This window comes from Rissa tridactyla, chromosome 12, assembly GCF_028500815.1.
Source record: "Rissa tridactyla isolate bRisTri1 chromosome 12, bRisTri1.patW.cur.20221130, whole genome shotgun sequence".
In the NCBI taxonomy this organism is placed as follows: domain Eukaryota; kingdom Metazoa; phylum Chordata; class Aves; order Charadriiformes; family Laridae; genus Rissa; species Rissa tridactyla.
Window position 1 is genome coordinate 11,408,469 of NC_071477.1, and position 25,971 is coordinate 11,434,439.

At 49.7% G+C, this 25,971-nt stretch overlaps 1 protein-coding gene across 3 annotated transcripts; it reads right to left on the bottom strand.

The window, feature by feature from the left end:
* On the bottom strand, nucleotides 1-25,971 carry SDC4 (syndecan 4). 3 transcript variants are annotated; one of them, XM_054218184.1, is made up of 6 exons: nucleotides 25,829-25,953; nucleotides 20,700-20,821; nucleotides 5,406-5,547; nucleotides 4,383-4,435; nucleotides 3,961-4,144; nucleotides 1-2,692 (listed from the first exon to the last, which is right to left on the bottom strand). In XM_054218184.1, exons 2-6 carry the CDS (start codon nucleotides 20,769-20,771, stop codon nucleotides 2,541-2,543), a joined length of 603 nt encoding a protein of 200 aa, XP_054074159.1. In that variant the 5' UTR covers nucleotides 20,772-20,821; nucleotides 25,829-25,953; the 3' UTR covers nucleotides 1-2,540. The 3 variants fall into 3 exon arrangements, with proteins under 3 accessions (XP_054074159.1, XP_054074160.1, XP_054074158.1); XM_054218185.1 differs by lacking the exon at nucleotides 20,700-20,821 and having other exon boundaries at nucleotides 25,829-25,971; XM_054218183.1 differs by lacking the exons at nucleotides 20,700-20,821; nucleotides 25,829-25,953 and adding an exon at nucleotides 19,698-19,862.

Genomic DNA, 25,971 nt, shown 5'->3' on the forward strand with positions numbered 1-25,971 from the left:
TTTTACAAAGTACCAGTTTATTTGAGGAAAAAAAAATAATAAAAAAAAATGAACCAGTAACAGTGGAAAATCCCCAAGAGCAATTACACAAGAGAATCTAAACACCCCGAGAAGCAGACCCTGCTCCTGCCTTCCTGGTAGTGCTGTCCACAGGCAGTGAAGTCCTCCCTCTCCTTCCCAGCCTACAGTGAACTCTGTGCAGTTTTCAGAGCCTCCCAGAGCCCGCAACTTCCCTGAACACACTCGTGCTGGGACCAAGGGAGTGAGTCAACGCGGTGGAGGAACCTTGGGAAAAGCCCTCTCGCACCGATGTCTCAATACACAGCTCCCCTGTGATCTCCACTTCGCCCGCCCGGCTCCGACAGGCAGCTACTGCCGGCTGAAGCTGAATTTCTTTGTTCTATCGCCTCTACGAATTTGGCCTCAAGCCTACAACAAAGCCTTGGGAAGGAGCCTTTGGGAGTTGATGAGATTTCTAAACAGCCTTCACACCCGCCTGGTTTTGCGCTGCCTGCCCAGTCACACAGTTCAGGGGTTTTGTCCCAAACCACACCGGATTTGGAGAGCTGGAGCAGGACACGACCCACACAGTGTCATTCTGTAACGCCCTCCTGAAACAGAGGCATCGGACACACACGTTACCCTTCGCTCTGGGAGCACTGGGGGAAATTGGTCTAACCCTCCGCGGAGGTAGGAGCTATGTACATGGCATATTTGGGAAAATGCACCGCAGGAGGTTCAGAGCCAGCTGTCTAGGAAAGCTCAGCACTCCCAGCCGGGAGACGCCACCGAGGCAGACTTGTAGCTACCAACGCTCCTTCTGCAGGAGGTGGCACTCGGCACAGTACCGCAGGCGACGCGGCAGCACTGCCAACCCCCAAAACAAAGAGATATTTCCTCTGCACTGCGCCCTTTCAACGCTTGCTTCAAAAAGCAACCCCAGAACAGATCTGGGGATCTCTGCTCCAACTCAAGAGGATGAAACACGGCACATCACCGACCACAGCCTGCCTCCGTGTCCTTTCCCAGGACACGCCACCGAGCCCCAGGGCTCCGGCTGCTGACGGCTGCCTTCCCTAAAACAAGCCCACTCATGCTCCAGGTGAGACACTGGACAAACAGCAGGACAAACAGATCAAGCCTCTTACACACAGTAAGGCTGCTGAAGAATTAACTCCAGCCTTTTCACTCTGAACTGTATATTTCTCAGTAAAATATATAATATATAGCTCTATAGGACTGATTATAATATATTACAGGCTAGAAATACTCTCGTCTTTTCCCTACTTCAATCATATTATGAATCCAATTTTGCATACAGATTAATCCTAGAAGTTATTGCCTTGAATTTATAATTAAAATTCACAGAATAAAGCTTAAATAGTTTTCACAGAGACTCATTATATTAGTGTTTTACATAAAAAGGGATAAAAGTTACCAAATGAGAAGAGCAGCCATTTCAGAAACTATAAATAATTCTATTAAAAAAAAAAATAAAATCCTAAAAAAAGTTACAGGAAAACCATAAATATCTTTACCCTCTACAGGAGCTGCTATAGAACCAAAAGAAACCTGTAACACACTGTAGCTAACTCTGCTTCAGTTCAGAACATGAATCACATAAAACAACATCTCCAGAGAAATGCCCAGCCAAAAGAAACACAAAGGGATTGAAAAAATAAATCTGAGGAAATTAAAAAAGTAGAGGTTTTTTTTTATTATTATTATTATTTCAAAACAATTTCTACAAACTTTATATAAACATTAGACTATTTTCTTTAAAATTTTGTTATAAAAAAAAAAAATCCTACAAGCAATCCTTAAAAAAGGTAAGAGACTGAAGGCAAGGAAAGGGTGTCGTCAGAGCCAAACAGAACTGGCTGTCCTGATTTCATGGATTAATGACCCTTGCCTGGGGCCGACAGGAAGAGACACAAGTCTCCTGGGAAAGACATTCCCATAGGCCCTTTATGGCATTCAGGGATTTTGAGCCCCTATGGGCCTTTTGCTCCCTGATAAGGCAACAGTTATCTGTAGTGTAAGAGATTCATAAATAGTTCTCCACAAAAAAGCTTCACACCAACAGCCTGCTGGAAGACATCTATTAGCATGGTGGTTTGGTTTTTTGGTTGTTTGTTTTTTTTTTTTTTTTAAAAAAAAAGCCATCTTCTATAGAAGCAGCCAATCTGAGCACGGCCCGCTGGATGCAAACACATGGTCTTTGCTTCCATACAGTCTGTTTTGTGTTTATATACCCTCTATAAAACCAAGCAGAAAATTTGGCATCTTTATTCTTTTTACACTAGCTTTAGAAAAAAAATACACTGAGGTGTTGTTTTGGTTTTTTTTCAGACTCTTTGTATTTCATTGGGCCCTTGTTAGCTGAGCAGGATGGGAAGGGTCACGTAGGAAGTTTGTTTTTTCTCGAAGTCGCTTTAAAATTCAATCCAAAAAGAGCATTTGTCCAGCAGATCTCATCTGAGGGCACTGTGTTTCCATAGTCTGTTTGTTCCTTGCTGGGCGCAAGGTGCTGCTGAGCTTTAAGCATAGAACTCGTTTGTAGGGGCTTTCTTGTAGATCGGTTTCTTCCCAAGATCGTAACTGCCTTCGTCCTTTTTCTTCATGCGATAGACTAAGAGGAGGATGAGGAAGACAGCAAAGAGGAGGCCCACCGCCCCTCCTGCAATGAGAGCTGGGGAAGGAAACAGAGCATGGAATAAGCACAAACTCCTGGACAACTCTAAACCATCAGCGACATCTCAAAATCTGCTTCAAGAGTACCAGCCCCCAGAACTGCCTCCGGAGTCCCTGCTCTCCGTGTGCCTGTCACCATATGTGCTGGCATTTTCAGCGACAGCAGATGTTTTTGGAAAAGGCCAGAAATTGCTTTTCATCCAACCATAGAATAATCACATGTTCCACATTATTAATATTCCAGTTTAGTGCAAGAAAGAAGTCTTGATGATAAAAAAAAAAAAAAAGACATGCCCATCGCATGGAGACAAAACAAAACAAACACACCCAAAAAAGCCCCACCACAACCCACAAACACCACCAACTCCAGGAAAATGGTACAGCTCTGATCTGACTGCTTTGTTAACTACCTGTGTGAGCACATTCTGGAGACTCTGTACTTCAATTAAACAGCAACATCCCACTACCACCACCATCTCCTTCCAAAAAACACCCTGGGAAGAATTTAACAAAAACCACAAACCCACAAAAACCCACTAAGATTTTCTCTCTCCTCACAGCAAGGGCGGCCACAAGACTTCAGTGAAGTTGTCTGTGATATCTACTCATTGCCCTAAATCAACTTCTTTGTTAGGTGGCTTTGCAATCCACTCTTCCAGCCCCTCCTCCAGCTGGAAGGATGGCTGCAGATCAGCAAGATGTGCTGAGGTTTGTACTTGGACCACCAGGCCAAGTGGATGAAGTGTACCTTGAGACAGATATACCCCCACATGCTGAAGGGACGCCAGTCGCTTGGTTTTGCCCTAGATAGGTAAATTCGTAACAGTCAACTCGGTGTTCAAATCCCTTACAGGAATTGTTTGGTTCCTGGCAAGGCTCGGAAAAGGCAGGACTTGGGCAGAGGTTAGAAGGAAAATGCCTGCATTTGATACAAAAGTCTATGATGTCATTGATTTATGGCTAGATACACCTCTCACCGAGGCAGTACCTGGGTGCAGAGCAGCTGCCACATGACTTGCGTGGCACGTAAGCCAACAGTCAGCTGGCAGGCTAAAAACCAAGCTGCTCACCCCAGCAAGGCACCTAGTAGGCTCTTCTGCTGTTTAAGGACTGGAAGGGAGAAGTGACCCTGCTCCAGGTAGTCACAGAGGTAAGGCATCTCACTCCCCTTGTCAGCAGGGGACTGCTCCCCAGAGAAACAGGGAGCAACAGAAACCATTTTGATTTACAGTATTAATGATTTATCAGGACGAGGTGGAATATTACCTGTAAGGACTTCTGTTCTTTCAAAGATGCTGCTGTTGGTTGTGCTTGCCATGGAGATCTTGTTGGACAGGTTCTCTCCGACAGGTAGAGCTTTGTCTGGAATGATTTCATTGTCCACCATTGTGTTTTTCTTCTCACCTTCTATCTTTCTTTCAGTATCTCCAGGGATATAGTTGTCAGATATCTACAGAATATAGACAGACCACACCCATCAGTAAGCAGCACCCAGCCTACCTACAATTAAAAGTAAGAGGGCGTGCAGAGAAAAGAAAGTTTGCTTAGTGCATTACGAGTACACTGTTCCTGCTCATGCAGGTAGATTCATCTTGATGCCACGTCTTGCAGGGGGAAGGGTATTCAGAAAGCTTCAGACAGACCAGAGGAACTACGTATGGCTTAAAACATGCAGAGGCAATACCTACCACAGGAGTATCCATGGTGGTCAGATATATGACATCTTCAGAGTCTGGGTAGTCTGCACAGGAGGGGGAGGAATAAATTAATTAAAATTAAAAAAAAAAAAAAAAAAAAGAGAGGACACTAAATTTTCCTCTCATTACTTGGTATTTTTCCAGAATTCAGACACTTCCAACAATACCAGCAACTGCAAACAAACTAGACCTCATGTTCTGAGTACAATTCCCTCTTATCTACTAGTACTTTCGCCACTTAACAGCTTTGATTGCACAAGACCATGAGATGTAATCTGAAGGCCAACACCTCTCGCATGGGAGGGATCTTCAGCTGGATCCATCAGCCCCTGATGCAGATCATCAGGAGCTGCCCAGCAAAGCAGGTCTGCTATGGCTTGCTAAGCTAATGCCAATGGAGGGCAATGGTCTCACCACCCATCCCTGAAGGGTAGTTCACCAGCCCTCTAGTTATGAGATCTGCCCAAACATGTCAGGAACCGATTTCAGCACTTGTTCTTTCCCTCTTAGAGAACAAATGTTCACATAAAGGGGACACGGAGCTACAGAAACTGGTTTGGGCAGGGAGCTTTGCATGTCACACAAAGTTCACCCGAACACCAGTTAGCCCTTTACCTTGTTTGGCCTCAGCTGAGACACTACCCCTAAGCCTTTTAACACTGCCTCAACAACAGATATTTTTTTTTAATATATATTTCCCCCCCACCAAGCGTCTCAGAAGTTCTTTGGAGTTCAACAGGAAAGAGATCCAGCGAGTGCAATGCCTTTTCACTTGCAGTAAGACAAGGCTGGCTGGACTCCATCTGTCCTCCCCCAGGTGATTCAACATCACGGTACAACCACTTTCACTGTACTCATCTATGAGTGCCTACTATTCACACGGCTTTCTCATCTCCACCTGACGCTGTAGTTCCCTCTGGAGCTCTGGGTGTGCCCTTAGCTCACGACTGGTGGCACTGGGAAGAATTTCACAGCACCAACTGAGGGAGATCCATTTCCCCCTTCCCCACTTACCTCCAGACCCAGATGCCTCATCTATATCTAACTCATCAGAAGTTAAGTGAGGTCTGAATTCGCCAATGTCTTCATCGTCTGGCAAGTCTCCAGAGGCAGGGTAGTCAAGCCATCGGGCGTCCATGGTCTCAGTTTCTCTCACCTGAAAATGGAGGTCGAAAAGCGTTAAGTATCAGGCAACTCATCAGAGGCATTTCATAAAAGGTCAGGAGTTCAGAGCTTGCGCTGAGCACATCACTTCCATCAGAAGAACATTAAATGCTGAACTTCCTCTCCAGCAAGAGCATTATCTTCATCAGCCTGGAAATAGCTGAATTCCCCTAGAATTTTTCAGAAGAGAAGTGAGAGCCTGCCTGTGAGTGGAATTTCCTGAGGGCTACGGATTCAGGAGGTTCACGTGAACCCAAAGGGTGAAAATAACACAACAGGATCTTGGTCAGGAGTTTGTAGCAAAAGCATTTGGAAAAGCAATACCTTCAGTTTGTGCTAAGGGGGGATTTGAAAGGACTTGCTATTCCCAGAGAAAAAGCCTGGCACCTATAGGTTGGTTTTTTGCATAGCACTGAAGTTTCACACCAAGACAATTCATTGCTGCTTGTGTTGAGAACAAACCTATTTTATCACCCAAGGGTTAAAAAGTGGCCTGTCAGTTCAGCTGAATTGCACTGCAATATAGTGTGAAGTTCAAGAGCACTTGCTATCAATAATGACTTGCCTGAAGGTAGAGCTTCCCCTGCCTCACCTCTCAAAACCCATGTAAACAAACAAGCCTGTAAAATGAAGTCCGGATGACTGCAGCTACAGACACATTAGCCAAACAGCAGGAGAGCCTCCCAGAGAATCAGTTCTTTGGCCACAATGGCCACTTAAACACCAGACCTCATACGCACTTGGCTTCAAGAAGCCACAAGCCCAAACCTCCTGCCCTCGCCAAGGTTATGCAACTTCCCCAGAACTATTTCCCCTCACCCCACAGCCCTGGGGCCAGCCCCGGTGAGCGTACCACAGGTATGAGCTCTCTGGTTGCTTAACACCAGCCCGCAGCAGCTCCAGATGCTTCCACAGCCATGAAGTCATCGTCGTGGTGGGGGACTTGACCCTTTCCCCTACGGCAAGATGCACAATGCAGATGGACGGGTCCCATAGCTAGGGGCTAAGCCGTCAGCATTTTTTCCATGCTGTCCCCATCAAAAGATTGGGAACACATTCCCCGAGTGTCTCCTAGAACTTGAGCTCAATGTATAACTACCCAAGAGAGCGTTTTAAATTCATTCCAGTCCTGCATGTCTGAAGGCTCTTCTTAACATACAGGTTTACCATGAGCTACAGCCTCACGGGGGTGAAGAGCAGAGGCTCACGGGGACAGTTAGAGCTGGGTGACACCAACCCAACCCCAGCACTTGGTTCTTCATCAGGGCAGCAGCGAGCCCCTGAGTATGAGACAAGGGGTTTTGCAGCTCCAGTGGCTGGGATCAGCCCTCCTCCTCACCTGGCCGTGTGTGGCCCATCCTACAGTCCAGCGGCGACACCAACTGAAGAATTACATCCGCTATCAGTCTCACAAGCGAAGGTCAACAATCAGCTATAAGCCATGTGTCAGCTTCCTCTGCCCACAGCCCCAGCCCTGCTTCCAGCCCAGATTTCCCGGTCCATTAGCATACTAGTTTTGCCACAAACAAGGTCTTGTGGTCAGGACAAGATGTTTCTCATTTTGCATAAGGAGCAGTGGCTACTAGATGTGCTTATTGAGGCATCGTTGGTTTCCCCAGCAACTCTGCTGGAGGATAACCAAATGAACAGCCTAAAGGGCATGAAGTGCTGAGGCCAGCTCGCCTCCTAGACCCCTTGTCTCCGCTCTGCCCGAGCCTGGCACTAGGTGATGGGAAGGGGGCTGGGGAAGAAGGCCAGCTGGGAAGAAATCCCCTCCCAGCCTGGAACCCGGCATTCCAAACGTTATGGATCACTCGCTCCAAGGCAAATTCATTTCAAGATATGTGAAACCCAGCCAAAGCCAGACGTGCAACGGAAACTGCTGCCAGCACGCAGTAGCTGTTCCCATGAGAGCTTCTGGTCACCTCATTAAGGGGCAAGAAGAGGCCAATTCCCGCCTGCTTGAGCCAGGGCACCGGGGCTGGGGAGCACGTTTGCTGCAGATCCGTATAACTCAGCTGCTGCGTCAGGGTAGATCAATGTTGGCAAAAGCGCTGTGCCAAGCCGCACCCCTGTGCCAGCTCACGCCGTGCTTCATTATGAATCACGGCCAACTAATGTCCTAACGAGGGTGGCTCAAGAAAACCCATGTTTAGGCCACCGAATGGCTGGACAGCAGGCTGGCCTTATCAGATCAGCCCAGCCGCAAGCAAAGCAGTGGCAGCCAGCCACGGTGATTAGTACATACTGTGGAATGCACCAGGTCTGGCTATCAGAAAACCTTATTTAAATCAGGACAGACAGTGTTTACAGGCCAGAGGACATAACAAGGAAATTACTGACTCACAAGCGTAAATAAGATTATATGGGAGCGTTCCCTGAACTCACTCTTCATCATACTCTTGAGCAAGGACAGGGAAGTTCCTGGAAGCCATGAGAGCTTCTCAAAATGTACAGGAATCTTTTCTTGTGGGCAGTGAGCCTCATTTTACAAATTCATCTGCCAGGGAAGTTAGAGGGCTGCAGGGCATCTCTGTACTTATCCTCCAGGTTTCAAGACATGCTCTCCTTGGGAGCAGGCTCCTCCTGGGATCTGGGGCATGGACAGCCCGGGAAGAGTTAACACTGGAGTGCTGTGCTCACAGGGCAGGTCTGGAGCAGGCACATTCCTCACATACACACCTGTGAGAGGGCACACAGGTACTTTCACAGACTTAAAAGCAAGGCTTTGGGCTTCCCAAGGGCCACATAAAGAGCTCTTAAGAGTATTCCTTAAAAAGTGCATCCCTTTCCGAGAGGATTCTGTCCCTCCCTATAGCACCACTACCAGGTGAAGAGGCACCAAAAAGGTGCCCATGCTTCCTCTTGGCTGGCAAGCTGCAGCCAAGAGGAAAAAGCTAGGAGGCTGCCACAGGAGGATGGCCAGTGCTTGCCAAGTCATCTCTGGCCACATTCAGCTTAACACCTTCTGCAACTGCCAGCTGGAGAAGGGCACCGGCGCTGCCCGGAGTCTGCTTTCCACCACCTGTTATCCCTGCGCTGGAGCCGGGCCAGGGACTTGCTGGGAGTGTCGGACTGGGCGGCTGCACAGTCGCACCTCGTCCCAGCAGCTGAAGTCGAGCCCTACTATTATTAATATGCTCCTCTCTAGGAGGGGTCTGTACAGAAATCAACCTTTTCTGCAGGAGTCTGGTTCCAGGATTTCTTCCTCACGTTAGGCAGCTTTATCCCCAGTAAGCACCATGCGGGATTAACCAATGTGCCGGGGAGCAGAAGCTTTTCCCGCTTGCCAGTGGCAAAAAAATAAGGGTTTATTCCCTGCCAGACAACCCGCACATCAGGCACGTGAACTATGAGCGTCGTTCCTGGAAAAGCTGGGCACAGAGGTCTCATGTTCGAGCCCGAGAGAGGCTGCACTACTGGATGAAGCCAGACACTGTTTACTCAGTTCAAGCACAGGAATTGCACCCCTGGCAGGGGCTTGCAGCCTTGCTGGGCTCCATCCCTAGCCCACCCCACTCCATTTTGTGCTCCTGGGGCCTTTGCTTACAGCCCCAGTATACTACTAGCTTCTTCTCAAAGCAAGAACATCTATTTATTAAGGCAGCAAGCAAAGTTTCTGTCCACTGAGTGAATTTCCCCAGACGCTGGCTAATTCTGGGAAGTAACAAACGCAGGCACTTCGCCTGCCCCAGTCCACATGTCCTCACCACAGCCTTTGGAAACCCTTTAAAAAAACAACTCCAAATGATGTTTTGGGCAGAGACAAAGTTTTACAGACATGAAACTAGCTTTTATGGCTGGCCCTTGTCTCTGATCAAACACACCGGAGTTCGTTAAAAGCTTCTTTGAAGGGTCACAGCCAGCGAGCTGCAAAGGGAGTCAGACCTGGAGCGACCTGGGCATCCAAAGCCCAGAGAGCTCTCTATCAAATTTATATATATAACTTTGGCGTGGAGACCCAGCGCTCGCTCCTGTGTCTCCCTCCCCAGCACTGTGTACACAAGTCTAGGAGTAAACAGGAGCAAGGTGAAAGTCAGCCTTTCCTAGACAAAAGCACATGGAGCTGGGCCAGCCTGGGAGGTGGCAGAAGAGGGGGCAGAGGCGTAGACCTGTTAACTCTTTATAGCCTGCAGGGACAGATAAATGCAAGTGGCTCCTGGGGCTTCCGTCAGGGGTTCTGTACTAGGGGACAGTCGTATGGATCACCTCACGCACAGTATTATACAAAACATCTTTCCCAGACCTGTGCTGTCACAGGCAGATGTCACCTTACACCACCACAATGCACATCCAGCTCAACTGAACAAGAAAGGGCTCCTGGATGACATGAGCAGCTGCCTGCATGGCCCAGCATCGGAGTCTGGTTATTAAGAGATGATTCTTGCAAAGCCACCACCCTGACCCTCTTGCTCTCCTGCATCACAGGCCACAGAGCTCCGAATCCAAGGGGGCCTTTCCAGTGCAAACGCTGTAAACCACCAAGCCCGAGAGAGGGGATTTCCATACAGTCCACTTCCACCAAACTCTTGCAGAAGTACACAAAGCAGGAAGGTTTTACAGCTCATGCAAAGGAGCAGGGGTTAGGAGCTGAGCTCACCCCCTTGAAGCACACCAGCCCCCTGAAACCAGGGGAGCGGAGGAGCCACGCAATGGTGACAACGCTCAGATTGGTGCAAGTCAGCCAAATAGAGTGGACCTCCAAGGGAGGGGGGCACACAGCAAGGTAACAGGCAAGGACAGCTCTATGTTCCCATCCTAATAAGCACTAAAAGAAAGTTATTAGAAGTGACATGAGCTTCTGGCAGCGGCAGCTCCTGCCAGGCTAGTAAGGGAAGGGTCTATGTTTCCCTTCAAACCACCCTTTACTCCCTCCCCTCCCTCCAGGCTCCAGCTCCTTGGGGAGGAAAAAAATGAAATATACAAAAGTCACTTTTGTTCTGAGAGCAAAGCAAATATTGCTATTTCAATCCAGGTCACACCTAACTCCCTCCGACACATCAGCCACAGTAGCAAATCCACTTGTGCTAACTCCTAGTACCCATGCTTGGAGGGTATCATTTTAACTCTTGCTTGTCCCTGGTCAGTCTGTCCCACGTAATTCACAGCATACACGGCCCGCACTGGCCTCTGTGCCAAGGGACAGAAGTTAATCAGCTTCCATCCAGGTATATGTGCATGTTTAGTTGCACGACAGGCTCATCCCGAGGCCTCCAGACATGGTTAAATACTACCATGCCTTTGCTCAACACTTTTCGAGCAATCCTAGAGCAGGACCACAGCCGCAGCAGCTTGGGCAAAGCCGGCCTTGCCCGTCTTCTCTCCGACGGCCACTGTACCGGAGCACTCCCATCACAGTGAGCTGCAAAAGTAAATCCGTAACACCTCTGAGGACTAAGGGGGAAATCAGAGACAGAAGCACAGATTGGGGCTTGCAGGCAGCTCCTGGCTGGCAGCAGGGGATAGCACTGCATCTTCAGTACCAGTTATTGCATGCTATCTCTTTATGCCTCTTACCAAAGAAGGGGAAAAATACATTTATTTTTTGACTTGTGCTCAGTAATACAGGCAAGGAGCAAGGTCTTGCTTAATAAGCCAAGGGCAACATGCACACTGATGAACTGTTCGGCTGGTAAAAGCATCATTCATTCAAGATGACTTAAGAGATGCATCCCCAGTCCCTGCCCAAGCAGGTACCCGTCTCCCTGCAGCCACATAACCACTCCCGTGTGCTCACACTCGGCAGCCCACATGCTGCGTGGGGCAGGCGCAGTAATGCACGTCCTGCACTAACACAGCCTCAGCCCGGGTCACCCCCCCGACTTGCCCCCACACCCTGGGTGGTTCTTTAAGCTGCGTCGCCGCAAGCAGCTCTCCTGGGGGCTCATGCGGCAGCGGAGGCATAATCCCCGTGACAATTACACCCTAATCCCGGGCTCCGGAGAGCGACCCGCTGTCACGGGTGCCTCCCCTGCAGCAGGGATGAATCCTCCCAGGCTCTGCTTGCTCAAAATAGGCTTCCCTGCACTCATAAAGTCAAACCTCAGTTACCTTTTCACTCGTGTGCGTTTGCTTACACACAGCCTGCTCTCTTCAGACCACACCGTGCGTGCGTGCCTTTCAGGCCATGCCATAGAAGCAAGCAGGAGGAGGACGGAGAGATTACAAAGGAATGAATTCTTGTTTAACTGCTCTTGCCTGATTATCAACCAAGAGCAAAGCCATAAATATTGAGTCCATTGCCAGGCAGGCACATGCTGGGATCTGTTTACTGCAACGCTGGCAAAATAGCTGCTCTAAATACTCAATGCCCAGCTCCAGAGACCTAGAGAGCTGGATTGGGAAGGAGATGGCTGCCTCCCCCCTCCAGCTAGAGGAGATAAAGCTCAGCAGGCAGTTGCAGATGGCTGTGTGTCAATCACTTGCCCTGAAGCAAATAAAGATAAGGTTCAGAGGAGAACTACAGGAGGGGAAAGCAGGAGCTCTCATGTGACTCGGGAGGAAAACAACTGTGGCACAGACATTTCATGCCCCTGAAAGGTTCTCCCAGTCACAGGCAGTGAATACACACCTAGTTCATAAAGTGATTATATTTTTTATGGTATTTACAAACCTGATCATAGGTATTTCATATACTTCACTGCCCAGGTCTCAATTCAGAAGTTGGAGAACTCTAGTCAATGTTAAAAAAGGAATTCAGTTTTTCTGAATCACGACCTAGTCTGAGTTGCCCTACTCTGCACTAGGAGGCTCCTGTTGCATCCTCGTCTGTGGAAGAAGAAAAGGGATATAAAGGCCCCAGCAAAGCAACTCTTCCATCAAGGATGGTTTCTCATGCTAGATACTTCAGGCTTGGGATATTTCATACATCACGTTCCCCCCTCACACCAGGGAGAGGTCTGCCCTCTCTGCCCTTTCCTAGAATACAGCTACATCCCAATATTTCCCTGGACACACACACAAGCAGAACTTCCACTTGGCAAGAAACACATGACGTGCATTTTCGGGATCTTTATGCTCCCTCATGCCAGAATGTTAGGAACATTAAGCCAGGCAGACACCCAACTTCAAAGGGTGCCTTTCCCAGATGGCTCACCATGCAGCTAATCTCAGCATGTTTGTACAGTCAAGATTCCCAATGCTGCACCTTACAAATGCCTCCCCTCCCACAAGCCATTTTAATAATCAGCAGTAGTAGCCCAAAGATTTAGGCTTAGCCCAGGCGGTTGAGCTCTGCCAGCACCAGTTATGCTATTTAAAGTTTTGCCCTGTTGGCAAAGCTACCAGCAAAAATGTAGCAGAGGAAGTTATCAGCACAAAAGCACTCGAGATGGAGTATCCGTGCCACCGCACTATCAGGCTATACCCATGTAAGCATTTATACAAACAAACATTTCAACAGCAGGGGTTTTCCTAGTTAGCTACAGATGCAGAGGCTGGGTTTTTGGTGAGTGGGTTTTTTTTGTTCTGTTTTTTTTTTTCTTTTTTTTTTTTTTCTTTTTCTTTTTCAGTAGGGACATTCCTGACTTGTGCAGAGGTTGCCTTGGCTTGGGCCCAGAAAGCAGCAGACACAGCGCGTGCTATTGGGGATAATGCAGCTACACTTGGGGAAACCTGTCACTTCCGGAGCGTTTTCCTCTCTCGGAGAGCTCTGGACTCCCAGCCAGGCTTCCTCCCCTCTCCAAGCTGGGGGTGAGCAGCTGGTAGCAGTTTTCCAGCCCTCCCTGACCACGTCTCTGCACCCACATGGTCACAGCCAGGACCAGAGGGACCCAGCTCTTGTTTTGGTCACTCCTTCCCTGGCTCTGCAAAGCCTGCACTCGGCTGGACTAGCAAGTCGTTTAGCAACAAACACGCAGGACCAGCTCCTCATACTCAGCCTCAGGAAATTTAGAATTAGCGCCAAGAACAGCCCGCACATAAACAGTCTCCTGCAAGATCCTGGCTCCAGAGTCTGCTCCACTGCACGCTGTGGATTTGCAATAAATATTTATCTCACTGGGGAACAGAGTCTTCCAAGCAAAAGCTCCTGACATCAGTAAGGACTATATTTCCATTTGGGGGAGAGACCCATAGAAGCTTCTCTGATTTTAATGGGGGACACTAGCCCACAAAAGAAGCTTCTGCCACTCTCCTAGCAGCACACTGGCCAGGATCTGTCGTCCTTCCACCCGTGGGTCCCACTCCTCTCCAGGCCGGGGTCGCAGCACCCCATCATACCAGGCACCCTCCTTCCAGCCATGCTCCCCGCACTCACCTCATGCAGAGATTTCTGGTTACCATGCTGTGCTGCATGGGCCATTTTGGTGCAAGTCCAAGGCAGGCACTTTCACAGTCATTAATGCATGTTAGTGCTTCTTTTTATCACTATAGTTTGACTGTAATGGTAGCTAAAGAGCAGGAGGCAGGGTTAGCCTCACAGCAAAGTAAACAAGGCAAGGCCATGGCACTTCATATTCATTTTACAAAGAACAGCAGCACAGTTTTAGTTGTATTGCGGTGGAGACACCTTTTCCCCTTCAGCAGCTAGAGGCAGAGCAACACCAGAAGAGAGAAATCCTTCCCATGGCAGGCTTTGCCTTCCCTGACAGAATGCAATTTGTTTAAGCAAGAAGAAACCTTGTTTTTGCTTGACGTGACACTAGTTGCTTGGGTAACACAGTGCTACGGGTCTCCCAGTCTCCTTCCCGCCCCAAGGAGTGTCTCTCTGAGACTTTAATTAACTGCTTTGATTTTTAAGTTATCCAAATAATTTGTCTAACAAGAGACACTTGGCATTTTATAAGCAGTCTCAGCCTCAAAGGATTTAAGGCTAAAACTGACAAGAGTGCATATTTCCAGCAAAAATAAGACTCTTACAAGAAGTGCATTTTTGAAGTCAGCCAGCCTTCAGAAATTGAGAGGGACGCAGCTACATCTTGTGTGTTTTCCCCTCCTACGCTGACATTTTCTCCAGATTCAGGATTAAGTATTTAACCGCCTCTTTTGAGACTTTCTGCTCCTTTACTTGCTTTGAACACTTTCAGTCATTTCAGATAACACCGCTGCTTTCCTCTCTCCCCCGTGCAACTCTCGTTTCCAGCTGTATCTGTCTGAGAACACAATCACCACAGAGCTGCCAGAGCAAGTCAGTGGCTGCTCAAGACAAGGCCGTTTTCTGATCTGCCTTTGCCAACACCAACTCAGCTACTGGCAGCAATCATATGTCAGAGCCCAATAGCTTTTTGCCCACCCATGCCCACAACCCACAGCAGATTAGACAAGAGGCAGCAGCGCAGGCGCTCGGTGTCGAGGGCAGCACAGGCCGTCTCCGCCAAGCAGCACTAATTATGCTTTTCTTCCCCCTGTAAGAAGAGATCCACCTCTGTGCTGCAGCGCCTCGGAAGCCTGAGTCATTGCTTTGGGTAAGGGGCCAGGGCCGTTACTCAGAGGGTGACAGCAGTGGCTCCAGGAGCTGGCAGGGCAGGCAAGTGCCAGAAACCCTGAGTCAGAGCATGACTGCTGCGAGTCAGCGCTGATGGTGATACGCAGCAGAGCTGGTCAGAGGCAGCAGCATTCACTGGACAACCATTCAGGCACACGCTTAAAAACAACAAAAAAAATAAAAATAGAAGTCTGAGCTAATCTAGAAGTGCAGCCCTCGCAGCTCATTAACGTCGGATCTTTTATAGCCCCTCGGAGCAGCGGCTTATTACAAGTTAAACTCTTTAACTAGGCTGCCCTGTCTATTCAGAGCCACCAAGCCCGGTCTCATCACAAGAGTCTCATTCTAGTGCAAATCATTTGAATCCTTAATCTGAAGTGTTTGCATTCCACCGAGTCTCAAACAAACAGCCACACATGCTCCGCAACAGCAACCCAGAGGTCAGGCGTACACAGGGTTTGTCCCCACCGGTTTTGTAGTGCTTCAACTACATTAGCTTCTAGTTTGAGACTGCAAAAGCAGCACGACCCTGCTGTTGTTGCAGGCTGTAAAGGAACAAGCTGTACCGAGCGGAGGAGGAGAATGCAGCTGCAAGGATCTAAGAGCAGGCTGAAGAGGATAAGTGTTGACTCAAGAGCAAGGAAGTGTTTTGAAAGATGGACGCTCCGTTTTATCTAGTTGAAGTGATAACTGGGGAGTTCTGCGGAATCAACAAGCCACAATAACTCAATCAAGTAATCTTGAGTCAACTTAAGTCACTTACATTGCAGACCATAGAACCACAGTTACCACGATTCCCCTTGTTGGTACAGTCACTACTACCAAATTTAAAAAAAAAAAAAAGAAAATGTTGGTTTTAAAGACAAAGCCCATCAGTCCATCCATTTGAGGGAGAATAATTTAACACATGCAAAATGCAACTCAACTTAGAGCCAGACAAGTGGATTCAAGCAGCCAGCACGTTTTCAACAGAGCATTTACCAGCACCGGGAGTCGGAGGGAAGGGAAAACTAGCCGCAGCAGTTGTGCTGAAGTCTGTGTGCCAAGCAGCCAGCCAGGTGCCCTCCTCTCCATCGTCACTCCGAAAGTCAAGTTAGCAGCTTCCAGCTTGTGGTGGAAGCAGGACACGAGTGTACCAAGAAGGCAGTAAGCCACCACAGGAAAACCATGGCAAGGTCACATTAAGGTTCCACTTCAGGCATTTTAGAGCAGCAAACGGCCTCCCCAACCATTCAGACAGCTCAAGGCAATAATAGTAAAGCCATTAATAGAGGCTTGGAGGGGAGGAGAAGACATATAGGGAAAAAATATTTTCACAGTTGTTGGACTGGATACAGGCCATTGCAGGACCTCGAAGTGCCAAGGCCTTGGGGGACAATGACAGGAGTGGCAGGAAAGAGGGCAATCATGTTGGCTAACAGCCTCAACTTCCTAGAATGAATGAGTCTCTGGTGTTGTGAGTCTGAGAAGTACCAAGATCAGCCCCAATTTGCCTCTTGCGTAAGCTGTTCGGAAAACTCTGAACCACATGAAAGTGCTCTCCAGCATGGGAGCTGGCAGGCACTTAGGACAGAGGAGAACTGGGCAGGAGCACTGTTTCCCTGACTGTACCTCAAGCACTGTGGGGTGACTGCTCCCACCCACCTGGGGACCTCCAGGGCTGGTACGAACAAGGTGCTGGGCTGCAGGGGGCCTGTGCACCCCTAAAATCCCACCCCATGGGTTGTGCACACAGTTCAACAAGGTACAAGGTGCTAGAGAGCCTACTTCTTTTTACACATTACAAACTTTTCATCCTAACAGCCAGCTCTAGGTTCAGCTACCAGAAGTCATGGGCTCCTTCCCTTCAAGACTAAGGGACATCGCCTTAGACACTGTAATTTTCCTGCTCTGTGGTTTAGGGAGGCTGAAGCAAAGCAATGATTTTCTCTACATGTTCAGCTGCCCCGTGAGTTTGCCAAGTCAGAAGGTAAAATAAAGTAAAACGTGCAGATAACAGTGTCTTGATTTGATTGGGAGGGACAGATGAGAAACTGGGCAAAGAGCAGAAAGAACAGGCCTCGGGGATCAATGGCAGCAGGACAAGCCAAACCGGTTTTAACATTAATAATGCTGCACTACTTTCCAAACACAGCTATCATCAACAAGACACCAGCTTTGCCAATCAGGAGGCCTCCAAGCATGATTGCTTTAAACCAGCAAACAGAGCTCACAAACAGCACGAAGCCTCCCCCCTCTCCCTGAGCAATCCTCTGCCAGCAGCTTCTGGGCTGAATTTCTGCTCGTCTACACTGCTGGGGACACACACACACGATGTGGTGTGGCACAGAGGCTTTTTCTGCTTAATTCAAGGCAGAAACGTAGGACTGCTGGAACAAGCTTGCAACCCATTAGCACTGCTATGGCCCTGCTGGGCTCAGGGCACTTGGAGCCCTCTTGCAGCTTGAAAACAGGAGCAGCCCAAGCCCACCGCAGACAGACACCTCTGCTGCAGGGGAATACCCCTTGCTTCCCTCCTGTGCTGCCAAGGGCGCTTTTAGATGCTAAAAGCGCAGGGAGAGCTAAAGGATGCTACTTTGCCCAAGCAAGGCAGACCTCAAGTCCTTCATCAGCTCCACTGATGCCATGACTTGGCGGCGCTGGTGGCTTTCTGCCCATCCCCAGCTGCAGACCCCTAAAGTATTGTCTGCAGGAGCCCCATCCTCGCACAGCACAAGCAGAGCCTCACACAGCCTTTGCTCTCTACAGCAGTCAACCAGAGAGGGCTTGGGACCACTAGGAGAGGTCAGGCTTCAGCTCCAACCTCCCCCCACCCCAAGGAAACATGGGGATGTTCTCACACAATGCTGTTGTAACACAACCCACCCACAGCCCAAGCACCAACGTCACACTTCGGCACTTCAGTAATATTCCCCACCCTCTTACACATCCGAGATTGCTTCACGTGGAGAAATCCCATCTACACCAGAAAGCCAGGCAAGGGGAAAGGAGCCAAGGCATTTTTGTTTGTACAGGCTCGGGGAAATATTCAAGCACCGAATCACTCTCAAAAGCCATGCTCTTACATAAGCATGAGAAATACAATCCCTGTCTTGTTAAGAAACAGCTACCTGTCTTCACCCTGCCCGCACAGAAAAACTGAGAGCCACATGCTGTGCAGCCCTGCACGTTTTGGGAGTGCTATTAAAAAAAATAAAAGTAAAAAAATGGGAGGAGCACCAGCAGAACTCTCCCAAACAGTGTGTCATCCTCGTTTCCTCCCCAGCAGCCTGTAACCCAAACAAATTGTTTGGATAAGGCTTTACAGTAGGCCAGTGTTACTTCTCAAGCGTACACTCCATCTTAGGTAGCTTAAAAGATATGGACAAATCCTCCGTACAAGTTCTATATAAGGAATTACAGAATACATCTGTGCAAAATTTGTTGTCTTTGCAGAAATCCGATGCTTGCAGACCACTCTGTTCCCCAGGGACACCAAGTTGCATTTCATACCAAACATGGTCAATGCAACTTCCAGATGCTGGCTGCCCCAAAGGTTTGCCCTACTAGTTGAGGCCAGTTCTCAAACGAGCGATTCACGTGCTTAATAGCAGGGATAAAGACACCAGATTAGAATAAAGTGGATTTAGGCTGGTTGGTCTTAGCAGAGAGTAGCTGACAATTACTACAGATGCTCTCTGTGTGAGTTTCCTACTCTACAACCATCAACCCCCCCAACCCTGTGTCCCTATTAAAGAGCAACAGAGCAGCAGAGGCTTATCAGTTGTGATCTGCCCACCCAGCCTTCCATCCAGAAGGAAGCAATGCGAATGATTAAACCTTGTTTTGAGACCCCCTGATCTCCCGCAGTTATCTTAATCTCCACAGCTCTTTCAGACTAGCAGAGGAATCTGCCCTGACTGCACTATCAGCAAGATGGACACACACAAAACAAACAGCAGGGAAGACAGAATCCCAAAATCTCTGCGTCACCACAAAGATCCCACATGTGCCTGGCTTGAAGCATCCAAACTGTTTCACCTCATTCTATATTTAAGAGACTCTTAAACCCTCCACGCTAATGACTCTTTTTTCACTACGATGGGGAAGACAGGAAGATTTGGTACACACAGAAATGACACCAGGTACCGGCACAACCAAACTCAGGTAAGACTGGAAAGCCTACCCAGGCACAAGATTAAAGGACTTAAGTCCATGACCAGCAGTTGGAGATCAAAGCTGTAATGGAGAGCAGTTTGCTTCTATCACGTACCCTTGTACCCTGAACCACCCTAATTCCACCGAGCCTGATTACGGAAGAGCAAGATGAGGCTCACCAGTGTGCAGAGGGAAATAAGCGGTATGTGAGGAGCGGCACAGCCACCAGGGCCGCTAGTGACAGGGCAAGGGGTCTACACAGGCCAGGAAACGCAGCTTTGGCCTAAAACGGAGGAAGCAGTGTGCAAGCCAGGAAGGAGGCAGGGGAACCGGAGGAGGGATTGGCAACTGCCCTATTGCCATTAACCCATTTTGCCCACCCCCCCCCTCCCTTCCCCGGAGAGGGGCAAACAGCCGGGGACAGATCCCCAGGCGGGCACCGGTGGCATTAGCTCTCAGGCAAGCGGGACCCGCTGTAAGTGCGCCCCCGGCTGAGATCCCCCCCGCTACCGGGACCACCCTTCCCTACCGGGGCACGGAGGTGGGGGGGAGACCCCCCTCCTCTCTCCCACGGGACTCACCGACTCGGCGGCGACGGCTTGCAGCAGAAGGAGGCCGACAAGCAGGGCGGCACGGAGCACCACCGGGACGCGGGGCAGCGGCATGGCCGGGCTGTGCTGGCTGCACGGACCGAGACAGCGGATGGCGGAACGGAATCCAGCCGCCTCTCGCCGCCGTCGTGCCTCTTATAGGGCCGGTGCGGCCCCCGCGGGGGCGGAGCGCCGCTGCCGCCCGCCCCACCGGGAATGCCCGCGGCCTCCCGCCGCCGGGACGGGGGTGCGGCCGGGACGGGCCCCGCATCCCCGGCTCCGCACCCCCGTCCCGGCGGCGGGAGGCCGAGAGGGATGCGAGCAACCCCGCACCGGCATCCCCGGGAGGGCGGCGCCGGTCCCGCCGCGGGAGCCCAGGGACCGGCACAGGGCGCCGGCGACAGTGTCGGGTTGTTTCCGAGGCATCTCAGCCCCGCTGTGACGGCCCCCCCCGGCCGTGGGTCAGTCGAAGAGCCTGCTCGGCATGGCCTGAGCCCGTGGGGCTGGGGGAAAGGGGGAGGGGGGGAGAAGGATGGGGGGAGGAAGAAGGGGGGGGGGGAAAGGAAAAGGGGGGGCAACGGCAACAAGGGGAGGGAAGGGAAAGGAGGGGGGGAAGGGAAAGGGGGGTAAGAAGGGGGGAAAGGAAAAGGGCGGGGAGAGAAGGGGGAAAAAGGCAAGGAGAAGGGGGGAAATGAGGAGGGGGAAGGGGAAGGAGAAGGGGCGGGAAAGGGGAAGGGAAAGGAGAGGGGGAAAGGAAAGGAGGAGGGGGAAAAAGGAATGGAGGAGTGTGGGAAAAGGGAAAGGAGGGGAAGGAAAGGGAGGCGTGGGGAAAAGTGAAAGGGGGTAAAAGGGAAAGGAGGAGGGGGAGATGGGAAAAGAGAAGGGGAAAGAAAAAGGAGGGGGGGGGGAAAGAAGAGAGGGGGGGAAAGCGAAGGGGTGGGGGGAGCAGTTTCTGCTTTCACAGCATTCCACAAGTGACAGTCTCACACTTACAGAAAACCGAGAAGAACTTTCTGCGACTGGCAGCGTGTCATCGCTGTGGTTATCAGTCGGGGTGTTACACATCACACAGCTCTTCTCGGAGATGGAAAATGAAACCGCTCCGTCTGTTTTCTCTGTAAGCAGCAAGTGCCAAAAACCCACACAGATAAAGAAGGGGAAAACCCCCAACAGCAGTTTAACTATTTCAGTTTTTCTTCTCTCATTAATAACTTTGACCATGAGAATTTGCTTGAAAGCATCCACTTCAGCCCCTTAACAGCCCGATATGCCCTCTGCGTCAGTCCCTTGCTCATTCTGCTGTCACATCAGTTTGCACTTGGACTCTAAGTTTGTAGAGAATAAAATATTTTCTTAACAGGGAAGCAAGGCACAGACTAGAAAGCGTGTGTGCCATGATCCCATCTGTCAGGTATGGATGCAAACTCTGACAGATGTGGTTCTCAGCCTGCTCCAGCACTACAAAACTACCCTGAGAGAACCTGTAGCTTTCCTCCTGTCCCACCTTAGCATGCTAACCCTCAAATTAATAAGATCTCTAAGGTGAAGCAGCTTTCCCAACTTCCTATTCCTTTGGGAAGAAATAGGTATGGAGGGTGCAAGCTGAGGTCAAGAGGTCTCCTCAATGTTTGTTAGGAGGCTGTGGTGGAGTTTCCCATAGCACATGACCCTCTGTGCTGAGGACAGCGAGGTACTGCTAACTCTCTGGTTCATCTCAGCATCCAAGGCCACCAAGGACACGAGGGAGGGATCTGTGCTGTGGGCTGGGTTACCAACCTTCATTATTACCCTCGCTTCATCACACAGAGGAGCTGGTGAAAGGCACTCCTGGTGCAGCTGGGGAGCACAGCTCCAGCGAGCCTCCAGGTCTGGACACCCAGCAGAGATGGGCAGCAGAGGACGGAGAGAAGCAAGAGCACATGGGCTGGGTCGAATGTGCAAAGACTGGCCCGTACCATGACAACATCTGCCAGGCAGGAGACAGCCTCAGCACCACAAGGTGGCCAGAAGCACTCCATTCCTCCCTAAGCCTCTAAATGGCACCTGTATTTGTGTGTGTGTGGTCATGACCCCTTAACACCTCCTTACAGGTAAAGCAACCACCACAAAGACGCTTTCAAAACCAGCTTTCTGTATTGTGGCTACAAACACTGCTCACTTCCCTGTTAACTTCCTCTTCAAACAAGCACAATACACCTTATTCCTCCTGGTTCTCATACTCCTCAGCACACCCCCTCCACCAAAACGTCCCCCTGCATGGCACAGGACACCATTTCCTCTCCTAGAAAAGTTCTGCTTTGACAGAATGGAGAGGAGCCAGTCTGCCTACCTGGCCCAGGGACCACACACATTATCCATCAAAGTCACACCTGCACGCACAACCCTTCAAGCAAAGTGCCAGAAATTTTGGGCCTCCGGAAACAGAAGAGAAAATTAAACTCCACCCTAATGTATCTTCCAACCTCGAGAACAAATTTACGTAACCTTACCGATGACATTTTCAAAGTGCATTACATAGACCCCCCCTCCCTGACACACACACACTTTCTGCGACTGTGTCTCAAGAGAATTTGTATGAGAGGAAATGCAGCCACAAAAATCATAATATGGTTCCATAACCCATGACATAAAATAGTCTGCTTCATTTTGCCCTTCAAGTGGCCCCTCTCAAAATGTTGACATTCTCCTCTCTAGAATAATGCAGAAAAATCGTGGGTATGTGACAGAACAGGAGAAGAGAACAAATGGGCCCACAGAGAAAAAGTGCACAACTGAAAAGTACTTTCCTGAAACCTCACTACACGTGAGAGAAGCAGAAGAAAAATAAAACACGTGTTGAGCCACACATTTGTTCTGGGCGATGAATTCTCACACTCAAGGTGTGTCAGTTCCCTCCGCCATTTAAAAATTACAGTTGGCAGAGAAATAACATAGGCTGGCCACCATTGTTCCTAATCCAGCGTTCAACAGTGAACAGTCACCTAACTCTTGCATAGAAAGTAAAAATAAATAACTGCCAGTTCCCAATACACAACACAAACACGCTGGAAGTGGAATGGAGTGTCCAGATACAATGCATTTGGCGGGCGAGGGGAATTACATTTTTACATGACATGTTAAGAAATGTCTAGATAATTTTGAGAAGGCCACACGCAGAGCCCTTTAGACAATTCTAGATCATAAATGCTACTGCACTGGCCAGAAAAAGAGATTCTTTAGCCAAGCTCAGCATAGTTCCTACAGGCAGATTTTAAAACGAACTTAGAGCAGGATTCTCAAGCACGAAGAAACCTTAAGTAGAGTTTTAAAAAAATCTCAACTCCCAAAGTCCATTCAGTATGCTGAGCTCTTTGGGAAAACACACTGGCACACCATGTGGGTAGAAGAAGAGGAGCGACTGAAAACTCTCACCCCTTATTTTGAGCTACTTAATGCCGAGTTATTCTGGAAACGTATAATCTTAGCCTTACCGTCCCTTTAGCAAAGGTCATCTAAGTACAAATCCTACCTGCCTGGCAAGAGGGAAACGAATCCCAGCAAAGGCCCGTTCAGATAGCACTGCCCTTTGTACACCAGCTGGAAAAATATGGACCACCTAAACAAACAGCTTGCTGTTTTAGGCAATGATTCCTGAGGAGGAAAAACAATACCATCCTATACAGCGATTTCTTATGGAAAAAATCTATGCCTAAATAGAGCATTCTTATTCCACACTCCAGATAAAAAGTGACCACGATAGCTGCATGTGATATGGGTACATTCCCAGGGCATTTGCAATGTCCTGGGCATATTGCCACTTCTTCTTCCACCTGCTGCTTTTCATGACATGCAGGTGTCACACACAAAACAGTCAGCCGGTTAAAAAAGGACATTCTAAGTAGAAGCCAAACAAGCAGCACCTACTATGGTATCCTAGAAAGCACAGTCTTTATGTTTCAACATCCTTTTTCCCCTTTACACATCTTTTCTCCACAGCCGCCTCTGACTTTTGTTTGAACTAAAGGAAAGAAAAGCTGAAAATGCCACTTATTTCCCCAAAAACATCTGCTCCCCAGGTTCACTTCAAGCCCTTCCCACAGAGCAAGGCTGTGGGGAAAGGCTCTGTGTGGGGAGAACACCCTTTCTTCCAGGACAAGGACATGGTCCCCTTAGTCGGAGCAGCCTGGAGAGGAGGGAGGGCCAAATTCAGGAGCGCAGACCAACAAATGTGACCATGCACCATGCCGTCGCAGTCAGCCACAAAATGAATCCACGAATCAAGCTGCAGCTGACTCGCAGCACAAATGTCTTCGTGCCACAGCACTTTAGTGCATCTGTGCTGGTGCACTGCCTGCCCAAGGCAGGATGAAGCCTCAACTCACACCTGACATGCCCATGCCTTCAATTACGGGGCAGCAACCAAGAAGGGAGGAGTCTCAAATTTGGAAGGAATTCAAGTTGGCGCCTCCCAAAACACCAGCTCGTAACCAGGGGACTGCTGGATAAATCAGAAATATTGTTGCTGGTGACTTTGGCTGTGGAAAAACACCCAGAAATCATACCAACAGTCCTACCTTACGCTAGCTTGGAGTTTTAGTCAACTGTGGCTAAACAACGAAATTTTTGCTGGCAAAGGAAAGTCAGTCCTATACAACTTGAAAAGGAAGGAGAAAAGTGAAAATTAATATCTAAGCAGTGGCTTGGAGAGCCAAGCATAGCAGATATCAGGAAAGGAAACAAATTTCTACCAAGAGTTAACAGAGGAAGTGTTAAGTCTTGCAATTTATGCTCAGCAACATGCTGGCAGCAGACAGCCCTGATAGGGCTGGGATTTTCCCATGTTCATTTCTGCACTGGCTAAGGTTAGTAAGCTTCTACAGAGATAAATTCTCCGAAGGCCCAAGTCAGAACTCAGCAGCAGTGGCCCACATCCACTGTGCACCGCCTCTGCCTTGCACAATCCTTTCCAGGAGCGGCAAGTCCAGAACAGGGAGGAAAATGTGTCAAAGTGGCCTCGCCACAGCGACTTCCACAGAATGAGGAAGGGAAAACACACTGCAAGCTGCACAGGGAACTTCCCATATGGGGACATGGAAAAAACGTCACAAGAGAATGTCAGAGATCATAATCTGAGCTCCCATAGCCAGAAATATTCCACACCCACGACCAATGTGAGTCTACCACCTCCCATAAAAGCCGGGTTCCCCTTTTGTCCTCCTCCTCTCTTTTCTAGGTGACAAGAGCTCTGTGAGAACCCTCCTGTCCACCGGCACAGCCTAGGGGTGTCTCCTCTCCTTTTTCCAGTGAAGACCTTATCTCCAAAATGCTCCGTTGTCCCACGCAGCCTTGGGGATTTCAGTATTCAGTTAGTGACGATTCCCACATCCAAAGCTAGGCAAGCAGGACAGCTTATTGAGGCCACTAAATGAGCTCTAGTAGCCAAGAACAAATGACAGAGGGAGTACGGCTGAGCATGAAGGACTCTGGCACCTCACCATTCCATGGGGCATGAAAAGAACCACCAGGTACCAGAAGAAACCTCCCAAAAGAAGCCAAGCACTAAACCTGACCTCTAACAGAACAGTGCTGCCAGGGCACACCAAGACTCGTAACATCTTGGTGCCCTGTGGCCTAAAGCTAAAACACGTACAGCTGGGCAGCAGCTACCAACAGTCCCAGTACCTGCGGGAATTGGCCCAGAGAGGAACAGAAATATCCCAGGACAATCATTTCTTCCATGTCTGCTATCTGTGTCTTTTTAGCAAGGGTTGCTCACTCAGACAAATGATTCAATCCAGTGAAACAAACGCGGACTGTTACCATGCAGGGGATGGGGAAAGCCCAAATCACGCCGGCATGAGAAACTGAGCTGGGTGCGGATCACCGGGCAGGCAGCACACAGCCGAGACCCCCTCACCGACAGAATTTCCCTAGATAACAAATCATATACGTGCTACGGCCTCCGGGGCGGAGGGGAGCGCCTTCCCCCCCCGCAGCCGCCCGGCCTGCGCTCCAGGGCGATGCCTCAGCCATGACCCAAGGCCCAAGCGCTCACGGTGAGGCCTGACAGGCGGGGCCGGGCCGCGCCGACCGGCGGGCTCAGCTCCCCGGGGACGACCGACGGCTCAGGGCCCGGTGCTTACCTGGCTGTCAGCGGGGGCGGGAGGCAGCGGACACACACACACCCCCCACCCCGCCTCGGCGACCGCCGCCCGCCACGTCGCGACCAGCGGGCGGGGGTCGGGGTCAGGGGGTCAGCCCCGCGGCCTCCGCCGCGCTAGGGGGC